Source organism: Mastomys coucha, unplaced genomic scaffold, assembly GCF_008632895.1.
Source record: "Mastomys coucha isolate ucsf_1 unplaced genomic scaffold, UCSF_Mcou_1 pScaffold6, whole genome shotgun sequence".
In the NCBI taxonomy this organism is placed as follows: domain Eukaryota; kingdom Metazoa; phylum Chordata; class Mammalia; order Rodentia; family Muridae; genus Mastomys; species Mastomys coucha.
This window is the reverse complement of record NW_022196912.1, coordinates 114,459,629-114,481,064: the sequence shown is the minus strand read 5'-3', so window position 1 is coordinate 114,481,064 and position 21,436 is coordinate 114,459,629. Positions and strand designations below refer to the sequence as shown.

Below are 21,436 nucleotides of genomic sequence, written 5' to 3'. Positions count from 1 at the left end.
GCTGGGGGAGGCAAGATGATTTGAGGAGAGACCTGCTCCTCTGTCCCCTTCTGCCAGGGGCATATGTCATGGGACCAGTTATTGATCTTTGTTCTCCTATGTGACTGGGCTAAGCAGATCCGTGATGTCAAGCCTCTTTCTCTCAGTGGACCATACCCTCCAGGCGGTGTGTGGGAGGATGACAGCAATTCCCAAAGCAGTCTCTTTCCCAGATAATTTCTGTCATAACCAAAGCTTCTCCAATGCTTTCTTCAAGAAACAGTTTAAACTATGACTGTAACTACTGATAACGTGCAGTTTGGGTCACAACTACGTTGAGGTTGGCTGGTAGAAACCACTGCATGTCAGAAAGGCACTGTCTTTGCTTAGAGTGCTGTGCCTGCTCAGAAGTGGACTGGCAGATTCCAGAGCTCGGGAAGGGGCCGTGATGTTCCACCCTGTCTACTAGGCAGTACTCAGGACAGACATGTGATGTTGTGGTTTCGTGTGGCTAGTTCATCCGAGTCAGGGTTATGAATTATTAAGTTCTTGCCCAGAATACCAAACTTCATGTTAGTGAGGCTAAGTAAGTAAGATCGACTTATCTTTCCTTTAGCAAAATAGAGAAAGAGAGACAGAAACAACCTATTTTGTTAAAATAAACTTTTCTGTGTTATTTATCTTTCTTGTTCTAAATTTATACCCATTGCAACAGCCTCTGGGCATGAGGACAGGGAGTGAAATACAGTAACAGATTGGCTGAAATCAGATCGGAGCTCGACTAACCCTCCAGCCTGGGGTGCCTCACCACATTAGGCAGGTACCCCAGGGAACAAATGAGCCTGCGTGGCTTCATTCTGTTTTTAGTCTTTGGTTTGGTGACTATACAGGGCAATGCCTATGCAGCCTTCTGAAAAGCCAAATCCCCCACAATGCAGTAAAAATAATGATGTGTGTCCAAGTGCCCACATTTGTAACCTGCCCTGCTGGGACCTAGTTCCGGCCCAGGCTTGGGCCAGGCTGTTGTCACTCAGCCTTGCAGTCCCCTCTGTAGCCCCTTACTTTCCTGGGCCTGTACATCCCTTGGAAACTTTTGGACTTGGTATCATGTCCGTGTTTTGCTTTAGATATGTAAATCAATTAATAGAATTATACATTCTATTTTTTCAGTATCTATGTATTGTCACCTGTTCAGTACCAAGGGCTGTGAGTTTTGGGAATACAGCTATGAGAGAGATATGTCTTCCGCACAGTGCCACCTCCAGGCTAGAGGTAAACAGCCACCAATATGCACACGTGACTGACCTGGGAAAGCCCAGCATAGCCCACGTACTGTGAGACAGGCTTTGGGCACGTGGCCTCAGCCTTTCCTACCTTTTCCGGGTAGCTGGGACTTTCTTCACAAATGTGATAGGTGTACTTTCTCAAATCTTCCAATGGACACAGGATGACGCTATGCCAGAGTGATGAAGGCTCTGTGGTACTTAGGGGACCCAGCCCAGCACTCTGAGGATGGAGCCAGGACACCCTCTGCTGAGCAAGAGCCTTCCCTCCATCTCCAATAACACCTCAAAGTGGCGCTTACACGTTTCTTCATTTGTTGAGAGTTTTCTTGAATCTATCTGGCTTGTTTTGCTGTTCTCATTTACCATTCTATTTTTTTCAAGGTTTTTCATTAAAGCAGTAACAGAACGTTTTTGAGTTGAGGCAAAGTTCACATATTGGAGTTAGTAGTATGCAGTATATAATTGAGCATTGTTTGGCACATCCTTAGCACTGTATGGCTGTACAGTCAGCTCTGTAACACCAGCATGAGATCTCTGGCCTAGGCTACCCAGTGAAGCAGAGGCTCATTGATCCCAAGTCTCGGAGGTTCACAGTCCATACGATACAGCCTCTGTGGAGAGGCCCACTGCTTGGCTTTGTCACCCACCAGCTAGCATCTGTGAGAGCCTTTGAGAACAAGAGGTTCATGTCAAATCAGGAGCAGAAAGAATGGAAGAAGTCCAGACTGCTCTTTTATTGCGAGCCCCTTTTGATAACTCACAAGGTACATGAGAGCTACACCATGGCCCTGACACCTTGAGGCCACAGCCTCACAGTCGCAACCTTTACCCAAGGTTCCATCCTAGACACAAGCCTTTCACTGCCCTGAACCCTTATGGGCACCAGAGTCACAGCAGCGGCCGTCACCTTTGATTCCTAAGCATTTTCACTCCAGAAGGAAAGGTGGGTCTGGAGAGATGGCTCAGCATGCCTGCTGTCCTCACAGAGGACCAGCGTTCCCTCCCTAGCATCTACATCTGGTGGCCTCCGAGCTAAGTGCTCAGGCTGTTCTGCCTCCTGGTGGCTAATGTGAGTAGTGCTGCTACGCGGGGCGAATCTGCTCCTAATATTCACCAAACCATTTCCACTCTTCTGTTTAGAAACCCTCAGAGCCCCCTCTCCCTTTTTCATTTTCCTTCCTTCCTACAATAAACTTCACTTCACTGTTTCTCTTTCTGTCAGAAGCAACAGCTCTGCATGCTCCTTGAAGAATCAAACAGTACATATAAATAAAGAAAATAATAGTCACTCAGAGTCCAGAAACTCTGAGCTAGCTAGCCTCTGGGGTCTTAAAGACCATCTTTAATCTATCTGTGTGAAGAATGGCCTGTGACAATGAGATGGTGAATGAGATGGTGTGTGTGTGTGTCTGTCTGCTTGCCTGTGTCTGTGTCTGTGTGCGTGTGCATGTGTGTGTGTGTGTGTCTGCCTGCTTGCCTATGTCTGTGTGTGTGTGTGTGTGTCTGCTTGCCTGTGTCTGTGTGTGTGTGTGTGTGTTTGCCTGCTTGCCTGTGTCTCTGTCTGTACATGTGTGTGTGTGTGTCTGCCTGCTTGCCTGTGTCTGTGTGTGTGTGTGTGTGTGTGTGTGTGTGTGTGTGTGTATGTCTGCCTGCTTGCCTGTGTCTGTGTGTGTCTGTGTATGTGTGCACGTGCACTGGGGTCATATCCACCACATTTTATGGAGGACAAGTTCCTATCTTGTTCTCACATTGCCATGCTGCCCATCCTGTCTTTCACCATGAACCTCAGGCCCCCAGTTCAGCCCTGGCACACTCAACAGTCAGAGAGAGGACTTTGGATTGAGCTCTGGGCCTGTCACTTCACAGTTATGTCACCCTCAGCAACCTGTGTCTCTATTTCTTTTCTGTAAAATGAGGATAATGCTTATGTATGTCTCAGACAGAGGGTGTGTGTGTGTGTGTGTGTGTGTGTGTGTGTGTGTGTATGTAGCTATGTGTGCAGTGCACGCATGCAGGTACACCCTCATGCAGACCCAAAACAGGACACCAGGTGTCTTCTGTTATGCTCCAGGTTGTTGCCATAAGAAGGGTCTCTCAATGAACGCAGTATCATGGTTTCAGCTAGACTGGCTGGACACTGAGATCTTGGCATTCTCCTTTCTCCACTGTACGATGTTAAGATTACAGGCATACACAGCCACTCCTGGCTTTTTACATGGGTTCTGGGCATCAAACCTAGATCCTCCTTGTAAAGCGAGTGCTGCTACCAGCTGAGCCATTTCCTCAGAGAGCTGTTCATCCCATGGTGAAGGCTAGTGTGCAGAGCTCATCGAATGGCAGCTGAATGCTGACGCTCTCACTGCATGCAGGAACTGCGAGGGGCAGGGCAATGGCAAAGTCTACGAAACGCAAGAGAAACCTATAAAGCTCACATAGAAACATAAAGACAGCAGAGCAAAGCTCTGTGTTCCTGGCTAGAATAAGCCAATTCTAGGTGAGGGCTTTGGCTATGCTGGTTAGAGGTAATGAGGCACTGACATCTGAATGGGATCATCAAGACCTGATGGGAATTGAATACAGTAGGCCTCCTCCTCACTGCCAGTTTTGCCCACTAGTTTCAGTTTTCTGTGGTCAACTTTAGTCTAAAATATTAAATGGAAAAAATTTAAAATCAACAATTCAGAGGTTTAGTTGCTTGCCATTCTGAGCAGCTTTATGAAATCTTGCCCCATCCTGCTCTGAAAGGAGAAGGCAAAGAGGCCAAGGGCGCCTCATCCCTCTGCCTGCCTGTTAGGTTGTAAGCAGCCTTCTCATTTATCAGCTTGACTGTCAGGTCTATGCCAGGCATGTTCAGTACTAATGCCCACACTCCATGACAACACTGTAGGGCATGTAGAAGGAAGCAGTTGTGTAGGGCTTGGTGTTGGCCCTTGCTAATGGGTCTAGTCACATACCCTGACTGATGGCCATGCATGCCTCAGAAACAATGACATCTTCCTATGTGTGGGCGAGGCCTTTGTGTCCAGAGAGTACCATTGCACCAGGATATTGGATAGAAAGACGTTTTGTCCTTGAGCCTTCCCTCCTCTTGTCCTAACCAGCATCATGCCCACAGAGCAGGTTTCCTTCCCTTTGGCAAAGCTCAGCCCACAGACACCAGGAAAAGAAAAGGAAGTGGCCTTGCTGTGTGTGCCAGCACGTCCCCTCTCCTGTCACTGGCACCCTTAGGAGCAGGTGTGTTATGAAGGCATGGTAGAGACCCAGCCTTTGAAAATTCAATAGCAGGGCAGGGGACGTTGTTCTCTCTGTCCCCGTTCTTTTCCAGTGCTTATTCAAGATGGAGGGCCACTCTCTGAGCTCAGCATTAGCTTGCTTTGGCATGTGCCCAAATCAACAATTCTTTTCTCCAGTGCCCTGTTTACCCTACTTGTGGTCATGAAGAATGGAGCAGCAGAAGAAACCCGAGATCTCTCATCATGGCCTTTCTCTGACAAATGACATGAGCACAGTGTTTCCCATCACTCCAGTGCTATGAGTTTTCGTGGTTTTTTTAAGGACTAATTGTGAGCCCTGCTGAAAAGTTTGTGTAGGAAGGAACACTTCTTTCTTCCCCTTCAATTTAAACAGCAGCCCTCGTTGGCATGACAACCCCTCTATTAAAAGTAAGGCCAGGAGCCCTGCTTCCTCTGTTTTTCAGAATGAACCCAAGCTGCTAAGGAGTCTTGTTTCTCAAGTCTGACTATTAACAATTCCATTTGGAAAGAATATTATAGGGTCTTTTTGGAGATGGTGTGTGCTCCCCCTACATAAACATGGCAGCTTTAACAACAGAAGGGATATTTTTATCTTTCCATTGAACTCATAGTCATTTGTTTATGGTAAAGCTGTAGAGCTGTGGGTAGTATGGCTAATGATTGTACCCAAGGAACACTTGTACTTACCAAACTAAGCACTATGTTATTAGGAGGCACTGTGAGAATGCTGCTCACCTCTGGCCCTGCTTAGAGGATCACCATGCCTCACCTCACTGAGCATCTTACCTTGCCCTATGTCCCCCAGTGACGTGGGGGGGTGCTGGAGCAGAGGATGCTGAGACTTGAATCCTGGGCTTCACAGCAAGTGTTCCCTTACCCTTTCAAACTCTCCTGGAAGAACAATGAGCGTGTCTTCCCCAGACTGTTACCAAGGTTGTAAGCATCATTTATTGCATATTAGTATGCTTTAGGAGAGATGGATCTTGCTTGGGGCAGAGCTGCTAGATAGCTCTCAACTCTGGTCCAGCATTTTGAACCAGCCTGGTAGAATCATTAATGCTAATTTTGCATTTCCAAAGAATCTCAGCCCCTGGTGCAGTCGCTGGGTTCTCTGTCTCCACATCATGGAAGCCTTCTTTGTAAAGCACACCTTTCCTCTCTTCAGTGAGAGTATTTATACTCCTGGGAGGAGCAGAAGAGTTGAAATCCTTGTGTGGTACAGCTCAGGGAAACAGTTTTCCAGGTGTTCACTCCCTCATGTCTTATTTACATTTTTTTTCTTTAAAAAATTAGTATGCTGCTTCGATCTTTGAAAAATACAGTTCATAAATATTTAACGACATTCACACTGTTGTACAACTGTCATCATTATTCCAAACTTTCCACTACCTCAAATAAAACTGTACATAGTTAGCAGTAGTTCCCTATCCCCACTCCTACACACATACACATACACACACACACACACACACACACACACACAACCCTGACAACTCTAATCTTTCTTCCTGTGAATTTGCCTATTTCAGGTACCTAGTATAAAACAAGTCATGTGCCTGACTGAGCTAATGTTTTTAAGATTCAACCTTGTTATGACAGTATGTCTGACAGCATGTTATCAGGGCTACATCCCTTTTTGTCAAATAATGTTCCCCTGTACATACCTGTCACATTGTGTTTATCCACTCATTTACAGATGGATGCCTGAGTTATCCTCACCCTTTGGCTATGGTGAGTCTGCCATGAGCACTGACCACAGCCTAACCAACAGATGATGTAATCCATACCCCTTTAGGCCTGGCTTACTCACTTAACTAGTCTGTAAGTCCACCTTGTTGTAATAGTGTCTGACTGTGTGAAAGCAAAACACCGCATTCCTGAGTTCCTCTTCTTGGCTCTCTAGAGGAGTTGCCAAGTCATATGGAAATTCTTGTTGAACTTTTTGAGGAACTGCTAATTGTTTCTCACAGTGGCCTTCCCATTTCACACTCTCTCCAGTTCTCCTTTGCTCCCCAGCATCTATTACTCTGATTACAGTCGCCCTGGTAGATACTGAGTGGTATTTCACTGTGGGTTTGACTTACATTTTCCTAACGCACAGAGCATCTTTCCACATCCTTTGTTAATTTGTGTGTCTTCTTTGCAAAGATTATTATTCATGCCCTGGGCCCACTTTTAAATTGTTAATTTTTAGTTGTTATAGTTTTTATTTAAATACATATTAAACTCTTATTAGATATATAGTTCACAGATATTTCTCTATTCTATTTGTTTTCTCTTTACTTTCTTAATTATGTCCTTTAATATAAAGAAGTTTTGATTCTAACTAAACCCAGTGTGTTTTCTTCTGTTGCTTATTCCCTTGGTGTCTTTCTGAGGAGCCACTGGTTCAATGACAAATTCACAAGCATGGCAGTGTACCCCCAAGTCTTCTCCTAAGTGGGTTTTGGTTTAGCTCCTATATTTGGAGCTAATGAACCTCTCTGGGTGAACTCTGTATATATATATATGGTATATGTCTTTGTTTTTCTATTGCTGTGATAAAATATACTGACAAAAGCAGCTCACAGGAGATGGGTTTTGGGTTTTCAGCTCAAAGTGTCTGTGTAGAGGCCATCATAGTGGTGACATCACAGAAGCAGGAGCTTGCAGGCAGTGAACTAATGCAGAGGCCAGGGAGATGGCTCAGAAGTTAAAATGCTTACCAAGAAAACATAAGGATCAGAGCTCAGATCCCCAGAAAGCCACATAAATGCCAGGTGGGTATGGCAGCCCGCCTCTAATTTCAGCTTGGGAGTGAAGATGAGATTCCCAGAGTAAGCTGGCTAGCAAGACTAGCTATGTTAGTGAACCCTTGCATTGATGATTCCCAACCTCAGGCCTCCATATGTGCACACACACACACACACACACACACACACACCCCACTGGGAAAATTGAAAAACAAAAACAGATTAATGTTGCCTCGTGTCTGGCATCTGGTGTTTGTAATATATTTAACTGATTCCCAAAGGCTGGAGCAGCCCCTCTCTTCCAGGTCTGCCAGCAGCATACACAGCTTCTCGAATAGGCTTAGCCAAGCTTCAGTCTACACCTGTAGCTTTCCATGGCAGATGTGCTATGGGCCCGACATCTCCAGTATTCTTAGGGCTCAGTGCAGTTTGGGCTTCACCTCTGCAAGTTCCCAGAGGCCTCTCAGGGCCTTACACAGGGATAACAGCCCCACCACAAAGCAGCTCCTCCATGACTCCTTCAGTCTTCAAAACCAGTGTCATGTGATCACCATTTCCCAGTTCTGCTGCAGGTTCAAGATGTTGCCCTCAGAATCCTTTTCCTAGTGTCCCATGCAGTGAGGGAGCTTCCTCTGCAGTGGTGCTGATCTCTTTAGCAGTTATATCACCAGTCTGGATACCATACTGCTTTGAGTGTTTCTCTGCCCAACAAATCAGTCTCTTGGCATTGAGCTCAACACTCAGGTTCTTAGGACATGGTCAGACTGAAGTTAGATACTTAGCCAAAGTACTATCAAATGGCTCCTAGCCCAGTTCCCAGTAGAGTGCATGTTATCTCCTGAAATCTCATGATCCAGGCCTCCACTATCTGAATTTCTCTCAACATTCTTGTCTTTTCAAGCTCTTACCAGAATGGCCCAATAAGCTTTGCTTCCAGCATGCAATTGCTTCATACCCCCAATGTATCAAAAGCTGCCCTTTTCTAGCCACAAAACTATTCAGAGGTCTAAGAGCCACATTCATGGTCAGGTTTTTCACAGTAAAGTACTTTCAGTACTAATTCCTGTTTTAGACTAGTTGGTTGGTTGGTTGGGTTTCTATTGCTGCCATAAAATATCCTGGCAAAAGCAATTCAAGGGAGAAAAGATTTATATGGCTTATAATTACAGGTTCTAGTCCCTCAAACAGGGAAGTCACAGCAGCAGGAGCCTGAGAGAATGGGCCACATCATATCCACAGTGAAGATCAGAGTGCAATGCAGTAATGGAGATCAGAGTGTAATGCAGTAATGTATGCATGCTAGTACTCAGTTCCCTTCCTAACACAGCCCATGACCTGAACGTGCAGTGAATGATGCCACCCAGGTGGGTCTTCCCACCTCAATCAGTACCATCAAGGTCACCCCTCACAGACAGTTTCAGAGGCCCTGCCTTCAGGCAGGTGATTCTGGGTTGTGTCAACTTGATAGAAATCACAAAGGCTATGTGTGGAAATCACACAAGCCAGCACATTTTGTTGAAGAGATTATTCTTTTCCTTGTTGAATACTCAGCACTCTTGCAAACGCCATGCTGGCCAAGTCTGTGGTCTTTATTTTATTCCACAGGTCTATATGCAAATAAGCATCAGGCCAGCCTGGGTCCTCCAGCTGCGGTTTAATCCCCTTGGCTGCAGCGCTGTCAGATGTGGCCATCTCTAGAGTCCTCAGAGTTTGCTGCATTCCTTATGGTCCTTTCTTTTCTTTCTGCGGCTCTCCTAAAAAGATAGTGGATAGAGCGGACTCTGGCTCTCTTTATACTTGTTCCTCACTTAAGCTTTTGCTGCACATATACTTTGTATACAGTATGCCACTGTCCTCGTGCCACCAGAGTACCACCTCTGGCTCCTCACTTCCCTCTGCAGCCCTTGCATCCATACGTAAGGCTGTAACCACAGTCTGAGGGTTAGAACCTAGTGTCCCAAGCCAGGTGTACTGGCTGGTTTTGTGTGCCAATTTGGCACAGGCTGCAGTTATCACAGAGAAGGGAGCTTCAGTTGGGGAAGTGCCTCCATGAGATACAGCTGTGGGGCATTTTCTCAATTAGTGATCAAGGGGGTAGGGCCCCTTGTGGGTGGTGCCATCCTTGGGCTGGAAGTCTTGGGTTCTATAAGAGAGCATGCTGAGCAAGCCAGGGGAAGCAAGTCAGTAAGGAACATCCCTCCATGGCCTCTGCATCAGCTCCTGCTTCCTGGCCTGCTTGAGTTCCAGTCCTGGCTTCCTCTAGTGATCAACAGCCATGTGGAAGTAAGCTCAATAAACCCTTTCCTCCCCAACTTGCTTCTTGGTCATGATGTTTGTGCAGGAATAGAAACCCTGGCTAAGACACCAGGTCAGAGAGCTAATAACAAAGATCCAAAGGGGAAAAGCAGCTGAGGGGAGAAGGTAGAGGAGAGAACTGTATTTAGTGCTTTCTGTAAGGCCAACAAAGAACAACTGCATTGGCAACATAGCAGGGAGTGTTGGATTCGGAACCAGGGCTCCTATACTGCGCACACTTAGTAAAGCTGACTCATAAAGTTGAGAAGGTTGACTGCCAGAGAATGACACCTGGGACCATTGAGAATAACCCACTTTCAGCCCAGCGTGGGGGTGCATGAGTCCCAGAGCTCAGGAACCAGAGATAAGCAGATCTCTGAGTTCGAGGCCAGCCTGGTCTACAGAGCTAGTTCCAGGACAGCCAAGGCTGCACAGAGAAACCCTGTCTCCAGAAAACACCCTTTACCCCACCCCACCTCACACACACCCCCCCCAAAAAAAACCCAAAGAAAAAATAACCCATTTTCTATTCTCACTGTGGCCAGAAGAAATAATGTCTTTTAATTTTAAGCATTTTCCAAAGCAATAAAACTTGGAGATCCTCTGCCTGGAGTAGCCTTACTGTTTGAAAGCAGAAAGAGAAATGGGGAGGGGTGGGGCAGGGATGCAGAGGATCCCGGATTTTATTTCTAAAGTTAAGAGGAGGAAACTTGAGCAAGCTTTGACATTGTGTTTTCCCACAGATGGAAGGAGGCTGTGTTTGCTGGTTGAGTCCTGAGAGCATGACTGTTAGAAGCTTTTTCCTGGACCCATTCTTCTCTGAAGCAGATTGCTCAAACTCCATTGTAATTTGTACTTTCAGTTTTAATTAAATTAGAAATAATAGCATCATGAGACCTGGATTCTGATTTCAGCTTGACGCTATGTGACCCTAGACAGATCTTGTTGGCTCTCTGAGTCTTCATCCCTGTATTTGTAAATTAAGAATAGAATCAGGTTGCGTTGGTTTCCACACACCCAATTAGGGTGTCCTATGTGTATAAAACAGTGGTCCCAAATATCTAAATAGCTCAGTAAATTTTCATTGCCAAAAGAACCAACATGTTTGTCATCTACCTTGTTAACTTTTAATGTGTTAGTACACAACTATAAAGAATTACATTATCACTTTTAATAATATACTCAGTAAATAATACAAGAAAGGCAGTCTTCCTAGGTGAAGGGCCCTGAGGGTCTCTGTAGTGAAAACTGTCCAGAGGAAAAGGAAAGAGCTCAGCTGGTACTGTTCTCTTAGCAGGCTGGCTTCAGCTTCGGGCAGCAAGCCAAGTGTACAGGTACCTGATTATTTATTTCTGCCCTTTCTCCCCATGGGTTTTAGATGCTGAGTCTTGTTCTTGAATTCCCAGAATAGGCCCTGGCTTCTCCCTGCCTGTGGTATTGTGCAGCTGTCACTGCCACACACCCAGTTGGTATGATTGAGCTTTACATACAAGGAAGGTAATTGCTAAATCCCTTTCTCATGCCAGAGGAGCAGCCTGTTCCCAGAACCCTTCAAATATGGCTTCTCATGAAAAGCCAATGTGAAAGAAAGGTGAAGCCCTTATCCCAGCAGGAAATAAGTTTGCAAATGACATACTGACTGCTACCCAGATGATGAGGCCCTGTAGCCTCCAAGGGATGCACTGCTACATATCCATGGCATCTGGCGAGTGTCACCTGGGCTATAGAGGGTGTCAGAGTACCTGTACTTCCTGGGATGCCAGCATCCTGCTGCTAAGTTCATCTTCACTTCTAGCGGTGGAGATGATTCAGAGGTGTCCATAATGCTGTATCTCCCTGAGCCACATCCCCCGACCCCCAGGCTCATCATCCTTCCTCTGACATCACAAGTAAGAAGGGGCCAGATTTCTACTTGGGCTCCTGTCACTCTCACAGTCCCAGGCACTCTCTCCTACTTCCGATCAGAACCCACAGATCTGCTGTCACATCGTGTCACAAGAGCAGCCGCAGCAGCTGTCACAGTTGCAGGGTTGCAGTGCTTGCTCTGCCAGACACCCTTGGGTGCACTGTTCATGACCAGCTTCTGCCCCACTGATAGCTCTCTGGCTGGAGAGGGGTGTTGATTAGCCTGGGCCATCTGTCCTCAGAGCTAGCATCTTCTCGCCTGCCATGCTGGATCTGTGTGCTCCAAGAGCTTCTCAGCTTTGTCCCTTCCTCCCACTCCTGTGTGCTTGCACCTGCTGCTTTCTGAGAAGTCTCTTGTCATCAGGACTTCTCTTTCAGTAGAAACGCTGCTAAATTATGAGTGTTCTTTATTGTATCTCATTAGCATACGTCCTCACCAACATCCTTACAAACATTAAAACTGACCGTTTTTACTGTGTCACATACAGATGTTTGCAGTTTCTTAAAAGGAGTCATCAAACAAATGGGGTGTGTGCCCACCCCAGCTAAGAAGATTGTGGGTATCAAGTCTCTAGTCACAACACCAGTCTCTTCTTGTAATAGAGCTTTGGGCAACCTGAGTTCTTAGAGGTGTATTTTTGGATGTTTCTGAAAACATAAGGGAGGACTTGCTAGATATTCCAACACTGGGCATGGATGGCATCAGGAATTTGGAGCATCTGGAGCTGTTTGGACATGTTCAGAGCTGGAACTGTGTATCAAAGCCCACAGTCGGGGCTATCATCTGTGACGCAGAGCATGCATACCTGTGATCTAGCTGTGACGCAGAGCATGCGTACCTGTGATCTGGAGGGAGCTTAGTTTATCATTATTGGTTTACATATTCTCTCCTTCTCCCTCTGCTTTTTTTGTTTTTTTTGTTTTGTTTTGTTTTGTTTTTGGTCTGGTGCCAAGGCGACCAAAAGAGGGCATCAGAGCCTGTGGAACTGGAGTTACAGATGGTTGTGAGCTGCCATGTAGGTTGCTGGGGACCAAATCTGGATCCTCTTGAAGAGCAGTCTTAACCTCTTACCCTCCAAACCATCTTCTCCAGCTACTCTCATTGCTTTTTTGAGACAGTCTCACTATGTATTGTATGCTGGCTTCCCACCTCAGCCTCCTGAATACTGAGATTACAGGCATGTGGCCAGCACACTTGGCTGAAGCTCTTAGGGTCTGTAGTTGGGGTGTGTGTGTGTGTGTGTGTATGTGTGTGTGTGTGTGTGTGTGTTGAGCCCAGGGTGTATGTGTGTGTGTGTGTGTGTGTGTGTGTTGAGCCCAGGGCCTTGCATATGCTAGGTGAGTACACTTCCAGTGAGTTGTATCCCCTTATGTCTCTGACTCTCTTTATGGTTCCTCCATGGCTTATCATGAGATACGGGTTGCTATAGTCTTGAGAGAGGTTCGAGCTAGAAGAATGTGAAAGACATTGTAGAGGGAGTGCATAGCTTGCCTCAATCTTTGTCAAGCTGCGTGCTTTTTAAAGATAGGCTGGAAATGTTCCATTTGGCTGGCTGTCATGGAATCAGTGAAGTTTCTTGAAAATTCTGCAAATTGTAAAGGTCTCAGTCTTCAGCAGCTTTGGGGATCCATCCCAGAGGTGTGGGGAGCAGATACCTCACTAGCGGCAAGAGTACTGCTGGAGCCCGACATCTGTAGGGACCGTGACCCCGCCCCCTGTTCAGTATGTAGTGCTGTACACAGCAAGAATGTCATGCTGAGTGAGGTGCCAGGGGTGTGACTGTCATCAGCATCTCGGGCCATCCACTGCTGCCATGATTCTGAGATCAGACTCTGGAACCAGGCTGCAGGATGCATAGCTGGCTCTATCCTCAGCTCCCTGAGATGCCATGTGTCACTTAAATCTGTGCGCTTCAGCCTCCGGTCCCTTCAAGGAGCATGGTAATTGCACCTTCCTGTGCTGTGTAGGGTTGTAAGTATGATCAAAGGAGGCATGCTCAAAATAGTGCCTCGCTAGCTGCACAGCAAGTGCAACCAAGAGCCTTGCCGAACAAGTGAGCCAGCCCACACGTTAGCCCAGTTTGCGGTGGGCAGGGGCCTACGAATGGACTTCGTTTCTAAAATGAAGAAGTTAGTGACTACGTATTGTAAATCTGAACTTGGGCTAAGATGACAGGTATTATGTAATCCGTTCAGGTGGAAAGAATCTGTCTTGTTCTTTGTTTTACTTTTCACTTTGTCTTTAGTCTGCCCTGAACAGAGTTTTATGAAACATTGAGGTAAAATTCAATTGAAAATATTTTCTGTATGAGTAAGTAGTCATAGTGCTATTTGATGTAAAGTTTCTTTTTCTCATACTAACCTATAATGTTGGCCTGCTCTTTCTTCCTTTGTCCTTCCACTTTTCTGATCAGGGTCTCATTTTATAGTCTTGGCTGGCCTGGAACTCATTATGTAGGCCAGGCTGGCCTTTGTCTCACAGAGATCACCTGCATCTGACTCATGAGTGCTGAGATTAAAGTCGCACGCCACCACATCTGGTTGTGCTCTTTCAGAAATCAGATTCTGAATAATCGTGGGCTTCTTGTTTCTATCTACCCAGTAGCCAGTTTGCTTGATCTTGTAGCACTAGAATTTAACCCTAATTACTTTAACTTCAGAGAAGGGTCTTAGAAAAACCAAGATGATTCTACCTTTGATCATTAAAAAATAAATAAATAACAAAAGTGGAGCTGTCCAAATTGCTCAGTGAGTAAAAATACCTGCCGTCAAGTCTGATGACCTCAGTCTGTGTAATCATGTGATCGTGAGAGCAAGTGAGTGAGTGTGTGTGTGTGTGTGCGTGCATCCTTATTCTCTTGTGTCAAGGTATGCAGCATGTGAGAAGGACAGAGGTTAATGTCAGTCATCTTCAGTGGCTCTCCACCTTATTTTTAAGACAAGGTCTCTTGCTAAACCAAGAGACTACTGATGTGGACTAGCTTAGATTAACTGGCAGTGAGCTACGGCGATCCTTCGGGTCTGCCTCATAGGAATACCTGACTTTCTTTACATGTAGGTTGGAGATCCAAACCCAAGTCCTTGTACCTGGGTTTTTGTACCACAAGCACTTTAGCAATTGAACCCTAACCCAGTCCCTAGTGACACTGGAGTTGTTCTCTCCTCTCCACCCCCCCCCAACCCGGTGCCATTTTGCTTTTATTGTGTATTACCTCATGTGTTTATGTGTCCTGCTTGTGTGTCACCGCCTCCATGAGACTCTTAGTTTCTGCTTCCTGTCCTTCCTTCCCTCTGTCCATTAGCCATGAGAATTCCATCATGTTCTGTCGCAGGCCTGGCTCCGAGCACTGTTAGGAAAGCCACCATAAGATCGTCTAGCTGCAGGGCACACCCAGGCCGCTGTGAGGTGACCTACCATGAGCAGTTGCAGTGTCTTGGTCGTCTAACCCTTTGCTTTGCCTTGCTGTACCTCTCTTGGCTCTGTTTTTTTATTTTATTTTAGCAGCCACCTCGATCCACCTTGATAAAGAAAGCAATGGTCTGGGTGGATGACCCCCTCAGTCCTCCCTTTCCCTTGAAGCCCCTGCCTGCCTCATCACAGGTTAGCCCAACGCTGGGGCCTGGTGCTGTGTGTCTTGTGGAGCCTGTGTGTTCCCCCCACCTGTGTTCTCTCTGTCTGCTCAGCTCTCCTTGTTGAAGATTGTTCTGGTCGACACCACAAGGAAATGAGGACATGTTGAGGTGGTCTATCTGTATCCTCCAGCCTTGCTCACTCCTCACCTGCCCCATCTTACCTCCTCTGGGCCTATGACCTGCTGTCCTCCAATGTGCTTCACAGTATCCTCGGAAAGCCAAGTGCTTTGTTAGCCCCAGCATCTGCTTGGCTTGTTTCTAACCTATTGCTCCCTTCCTGAGACCCTTTCTGAGTGGTGTCTCCCCAGGGTCTACATTTCAATTTCCTTTCTCAATGGTTCTCTTTCTTTTCCCTCCAAGAGAAATGTTGCTCACCCTCCTCCTGTAGCTTGCCCTTTTGGGTTCTAAATTAGACATATTATGAGTTTTGAAGCTCCTAGAACATTCCATTCTCTAGCCCTCATTGTAGTCTTCTACCTCACCTGCCTCTAATGGCCCTTTTAGATCTCTGAGGCGATTATGTCTGCAGGAACCTGGCTACCTAAGAGGGCAGTTTGTGAACTGTATGCCACAGCAGGCTGACCACCACTGGAGAAGCCATGAAGTATGAGTGTGCCCTTCTCTAGTAGTGCTGGCTGGTTCAGGAGAGTGAGAGCAGCTCAGTAACATGGTTACAGTAGCAGGAGATCTCAGGGTAGAGAAGAGAAAGAGTAACTTGGGAAAACAGCCACCACCTCAAAGATGACATGGTTCCAGCCCTACCTCCTCCAGATCTGTTTGTCCAAATTGGATTCACTGGGCTGTGGTGGCCACACTGAGGTTCAGTCGCCTCTCCTCTCCCACCTCCCCATAGGTTCTTTTCTCACCAGCACGGCTCAGTGCCATTCTTGTAAATGCCACTTCTGAAAACTATGGTCACATCCCACAGAGCTCCTATTTCCTGCCCATGGATACTTGTCAGATTGGGCCTTGTGTTTGCGGTGCTTCTGTGACAGCCTTCATTTCTTGCCAGAGCAAAACTCCTCGGCATGACACTCTGCATGGTGAGAGAACGCCTCAGAAGGCAGAGAGTTCTAGGCACTCAGGGTTAATGGAGTTGGCAGAATTAAATATTGCGGATGCAGACTCACACAGCTCTGCTTGTGGTAGGTCTCGGTGTGTAAGCATTGTTTTCTCTTTCCAACCAGTGCTTAGAAAGAGCCATGAAGTTTGCCTTTGAGGAGTTCCACCTCTGGTACCAGTTTGCTCTGTCGCTGATGGCTGCTGGAAAGGTGAGTCCCTTCATGCCTGCCACGCTGTCCAGATTTATGCTGTTGAATCTCATGAGGAATATACCTTCCCTACTACCTCAGAAAGGCTCAGACGCCATTGCAAACTATCCTACGGCCTTTTCATAATGGACCACCACATTTACTTAGGGTCTAAGATGGACATAGGACTAAGGTGAGGAATTCTTAATTTGCTTTTTTAAAAACATGTTATGACTCACTCATGTGAAACGTACATGGTTAAACTTAAGTCTTAAATTCCCTTTGAGAGTATAAACATGTCCTGGGGGTGTGTGCGTGGGTGGGGGTTGGGGTGAGCGGGCGAGTCTTTGGGTTCTCTCTAACAGCCTGTAGTGTTGAGCAGCTGAGGACACTAGCCAAAACCATGGCTTACTGCTGCTATTTGGTGGGAGCCCGGGGTGCTTTCATAGCTGAGTGACAGGGGACATGTCATTTAGTAAAATGGAATGATGTGCCTACTTCAAGAGTTACCAGACATGCATGCAGAAACATGCACAAATATTGAGGGTGTCAGCCCTTCCATATGCACTCTTGATAAGGTGCAACCATTAGTAAGGCTGGTATTCAGTGAATTGTGAAGTCTCACATGGAATACTATTTGCGCTAACTGAACTCAGAAATATAGTGTAGTATGCTTTTAATTAGGTGTTTGTTTTTTATACCAGTGTAAGCTATTGCAGTCTATTTTTTCTTGTTGTTGCAATAGCTGCACAAACAGAGTGAGTTAGGCAGGTGCCAGAGGCCCATTTCAGCTTGCTCTTGATAACGGCACACTCCCTGAGCCCCAAGCCCTGGCTCTCACAGACCCTGACCCCTCTGAGAAGGCTAGAATGTTTCTTTCTGTCACTCCCTGAGCCCCAAGCCCTGGCTCTCACAGACCATGACCCCTCTGAGAAGGCTAGAATGTTTCCTTCTGTCAGACTTGGTGAGTTTGACACACTGCTCTGTCCCGTGCAGTCTGCCCGTGCTGTGAAGGTGCTGAAGGAATGTATCCGGCTCAAGCCGGACGACGCCACCATCCCGCTCCTGGCAGCCAAGCTTTGTGTGGGCTCCCTCCACTGGGTAAGTGGGGAGCCTCCCCACTCCTTCCTCCATGCCTAAGCATCAAGCCTCACCCGCCCTATGGGAGTCCATCGATTCCCAGCATGCTTCAGGTTTTCTTCTTAATGGAAATGTGCTTGAAAAGTAGAAATGAGAGGCTAGATTAGATTCATGCTCAGAGAGAGATACAGCTCACTGTGTGGGGCATGTAGGACTGAGAAGGTCCCAAAGCTTTCTAGATAACCTTTGACTTAAAAATTTACTCTCTGCCTCAACATATTTATAGCACAGCTTCGCTCATGCATCTTCCTCCGCAAGCACTCTTCAGATGGGCTTCTTCAGGCTTGCGTGGGGCAGTCATCTAATTTATCAAGGTTCTAGAACCTCAGCAAATACAGCATTAGAAAACAGAAAGTGGATTCGCTTGCCAAGCTGGAGGCATAGATGGTTGTCTCCTAGAGTGGAGTTTTCATGTCTTTGATTCAGCTTCATATCCAGTTAGTTTTGTAGATGAAGAGGAATTTGCCCCAAGGCCCAAGACTCCCTGCTAACTCGGGGTTTCTTCCCTGATAGCCTCATGGCCTGTTGCCTTGTAAAGAAAGTGATCCATTGTGTGATTCTACTTGAAGGAAGCAGGCGTAGGCTCATAGCCATGCTGTGGGTGACAAGCTCCTGTGATTGACAGTTTGGGGCTGTGACCAGAGGGAACAGTGCTGTGGGCCTGGAAGGAAACATCAGCATGTACCTTCTTGGAACACAGGTGACCACTGCTCTCCTCCCAACGGCAGCTCTATTTATTACTGTGACAAACAGGTCTCTAAACACCAAACAAACCTTGGTTAGAGATGGGAGTAACAAACCTCTTCTGCATGCCATTTCTTACTACTTTGTTATTCACATTTTCAAAGGCCTCAGCAATGAAGAGTGTAATGAGCTCCCGGGTACTACATCCAGCTCAGTCCCACCACTGCCACACTTTTACAGAAACAAATCTCTTTTCTAGTGAGTTGTGAAGAGGGCTGACTGAAAGTGCAGTTTACAGGCACATATTCCCCACAGGGATCTGTTGGTGCAAGGCCCGTGTGCTGTGTTCTGTAAAATAGGTCGAGTTGTGAATTTTTTTTACAGCTTGTGGCAAAGAGATTTCAAGTATAAATGCATTCTTTATGTCATGAATAAAGGGAAAGACCCAAACACAAGACATTTCAAGAAATGTTTTCTTTTTAAACATACTTCATTTGACCTCTGACCCCTAAGTCCCCATTATAAAACCAAGGAGTGAACGATGACAATGGAAAAGAAAGAAGCCCCGCAAATACGAAAGCAGCTTTGGAAGAGGAGGCAAATAATCAGACAGGGAACATTTAAGGAAAGATAACTAGGCATCCTGTGGACTATTGAAAGGCTCAGTAAAGAAAAGAGGGTCAAGTTGGGAGGTTTGGAGGTTATTTCCAAAGCAAACCAGAAACCCACTTTTAGAAGCAGGTGCTCATGGGAAGTGATGTTACAAGTTTGACAGGTTGTTTCAAACTTATCTTTCAGTTGGAAGAGGCTGAGAAGTTTGCCAAAACTGTTGTTGATGTGGGAGAAAAAACGTCAGAATTCAAGGCCAAAGGCTACCTAGCTCTGGGGCTCACATATAGTCTGCAAGCCACTGATGGTGAGAGAAGCCCTCCACCCCCAGCCCAAGACCACCCTGCAGTGTCTCATAGTCTCCTCTGTCTGTGGAGGGTGCAGAAGTCAGGCTGTCCTGGGACCCTGGCCTGGTGATGGGAATCGTCAAAGCCCTGAACTGTAGTCATAGTGGGGCTAGTGCTGCCCAGGTTCCTAGCCAGCAAGTGCTGGGATTCTATCTTGAGAGTAAGAAGAACAAGGCCTCAAGAGATGAGACAATCAACACAATTACACCCCCACCCTGGCCCCAACCCCGCACCTGGACAGTTCCTAAGGGAAAGGATGGATATTGGGTGTTAGGTACAATAGTATAGAAAAATTTAGGACCAAAAACTTGCAAGGATCAACCCTTCGCTGGCCAGGGACTGTGCACTTCTTCATTCACACATTTTAACTCACAAATCTATACATATGCGGTGTAGCTAACCCATGGCTCTCGAGTATAATGATGTATGTATTTTGGATATGCTAAAAAGTTTCAGTTGATTGTTTTTTTTTAACTTTAAATCTTAATAACTTTAAAATAAATCTTAATTCTGTTTTATATACTTAATAAAACTTTTGTAGAAAGTGTAAGTTGATGTTATTTTATGATTAATTTTTTAACATTTTATAAAATATAACATGAATACAGAAAAAACCCTTAAATACAAATATGTAACTTAATGACTAGAAGGCAAACTGCTCTGAAGTGCCACCCAGAGCAAGAGGCAGGATCCTGCTGGCCTCCTAGAGAGTCCCTCCACTGCCTGTCAGTCACAGTAGAACAGAATACTACAGTGACCCCTACAAATAAGCCCAAATCCTTCCCTTCTCTACCCTGAAATATTGCATGTTTGGCATGCCAGTTGCTTTTCAGTGCTAGATTTCCGGCTACTTTTCTATGCACATGCAATATATTGGCCATACTCAGCATGTCTGCAAATATCAACTTTCAGAGGGAGGTCGGAATGCCATAGACTTACCCACATAAATTCTTGGTTCAGTCTACCTTTTAACAGCTTTTAGAACCAGTACACCCTACTGGGCCTCTTCCAACATTGAAAGTTCTGTTGGGTCAAGTAGAGGTTCTCTGTAGATCCATTGAGGCTCTGAGTAGCCCTGTGGGCACCTTCCCACTGTTAAGTTCTTGGCTGGCAGGAGCTGCCCCTGTGCAGTGATTGGATCAGATTCTCCTGCAGTGCAGCTCTTCCTTACTCCAGTAAAAAGTGCCCTTTTAGTTCTTAGGCAGACTGTAAGGGAGCCATTTTTCTTGTTTTACACAGGAAAATGTTTGCTCACAGCCAGGGGGCCTTACTCCTGTGAACTGATATTCTTACTTCCATGTTGGGTTTGGGCAGCTCCATCTTTTATGTTGACATCAAGGTATTCATTAGCCAGCATGAATTAAACTAGCATCAAGCAAGAGTCCTTGGCCCAAGGTCATAGCTGCCCAGTACCAAAGAATCTCTGAGAGCAGTTCATCCATTCATGGTGCTTGAGCCCTGACTGAACCCATCCCGCAGACATGGTTCTACATGCCTACCCGGGAAACCAACATCTTCTTCCTGGAGTTCCAAATGGTCTAATCTTCCACCCCACCCCACCCCACCCCACTCCACCCCACTCCACCCCACCCCACCATCATACTCCAGATTTCCCTTTTAACAGAAAGGTGCCTGAAAGTGGTATAACGGTAGATGAGTTCACGCTCAGAGTGGTACAGCTTGCTGTGTGGGACACAGGACTCAGAAGGCCTCAGAGCTCACACTGTTTCCTTGATGTTGTTCCACAGTGAAGTCCACTGGTCATAGACAGAGCAAAGCCTTAGCAATGGGACTGGGCTTCCTTCCTAACAGTGCCTACTGTGATGGGCACTCAGACAGCTTAGTGCATATAGCGTGGCTTTTGTGGAGGGTTTAGTATGGGCGCACCCCACCCCAACTTCTCCTGACACCTACTAACAGAACCCTTTTCTCAGCTTCTCTGCGAGGGATGCAGGAGGTCCTGCAGAGGAAGGCACTTCTTGCATTTCAGAGGTGAGTGGGAGTTCATCTTTTCACTTGCAGTACGTAGTGACAACGGAACATGAGGAGTGAGAGAGGCAGGGTATTTTTAAAGATTATGTAAACAGTGTTTTGCCTCTGGGAGGACGTCTTGAGCAGCAAACACGAAACCTCAAAGCTAGAAGTAGGGTATCACTCCTTGCCCTGTTTGGCTACACTTTTAATTTGTTTATTCATTTGGGTACTTTTTATTCATTCCTGATAAAAGTGATTTCAGGTCAAGAAAGATAAGACACTTTGTCTGGGAAGATTGTTCCTTTATTAAAGACATTTGTCATCGCCTTGAAAAGAGTTCCTTTTTTT

General features: G+C 46.2%; 1 protein-coding gene across 3 annotated transcripts in view; it reads left to right on the top strand.

Moving 5' to 3' along the window:
* The window catches only part of Ttc7b (tetratricopeptide repeat domain 7B), a 222,094-nt gene that overhangs the window by 116,926 nt on the left and 83,732 nt on the right, over positions 1 to 21,436 (top strand). For all 3 annotated transcript variants that reach the window (XM_031356455.1, XM_031356456.1, XM_031356454.1), the window contains exons 10-13: positions 16,272 to 16,355; positions 17,331 to 17,435; positions 18,957 to 19,074; positions 21,049 to 21,106. In XM_031356455.1, the coding sequence (XP_031212315.1) occupies positions 16,272 to 16,355; positions 17,331 to 17,435; positions 18,957 to 19,074; positions 21,049 to 21,106 (365 nt within the window). The remainder of the gene's footprint in view (positions 1 to 16,271; positions 16,356 to 17,330; positions 17,436 to 18,956; positions 19,075 to 21,048; positions 21,107 to 21,436) is intronic.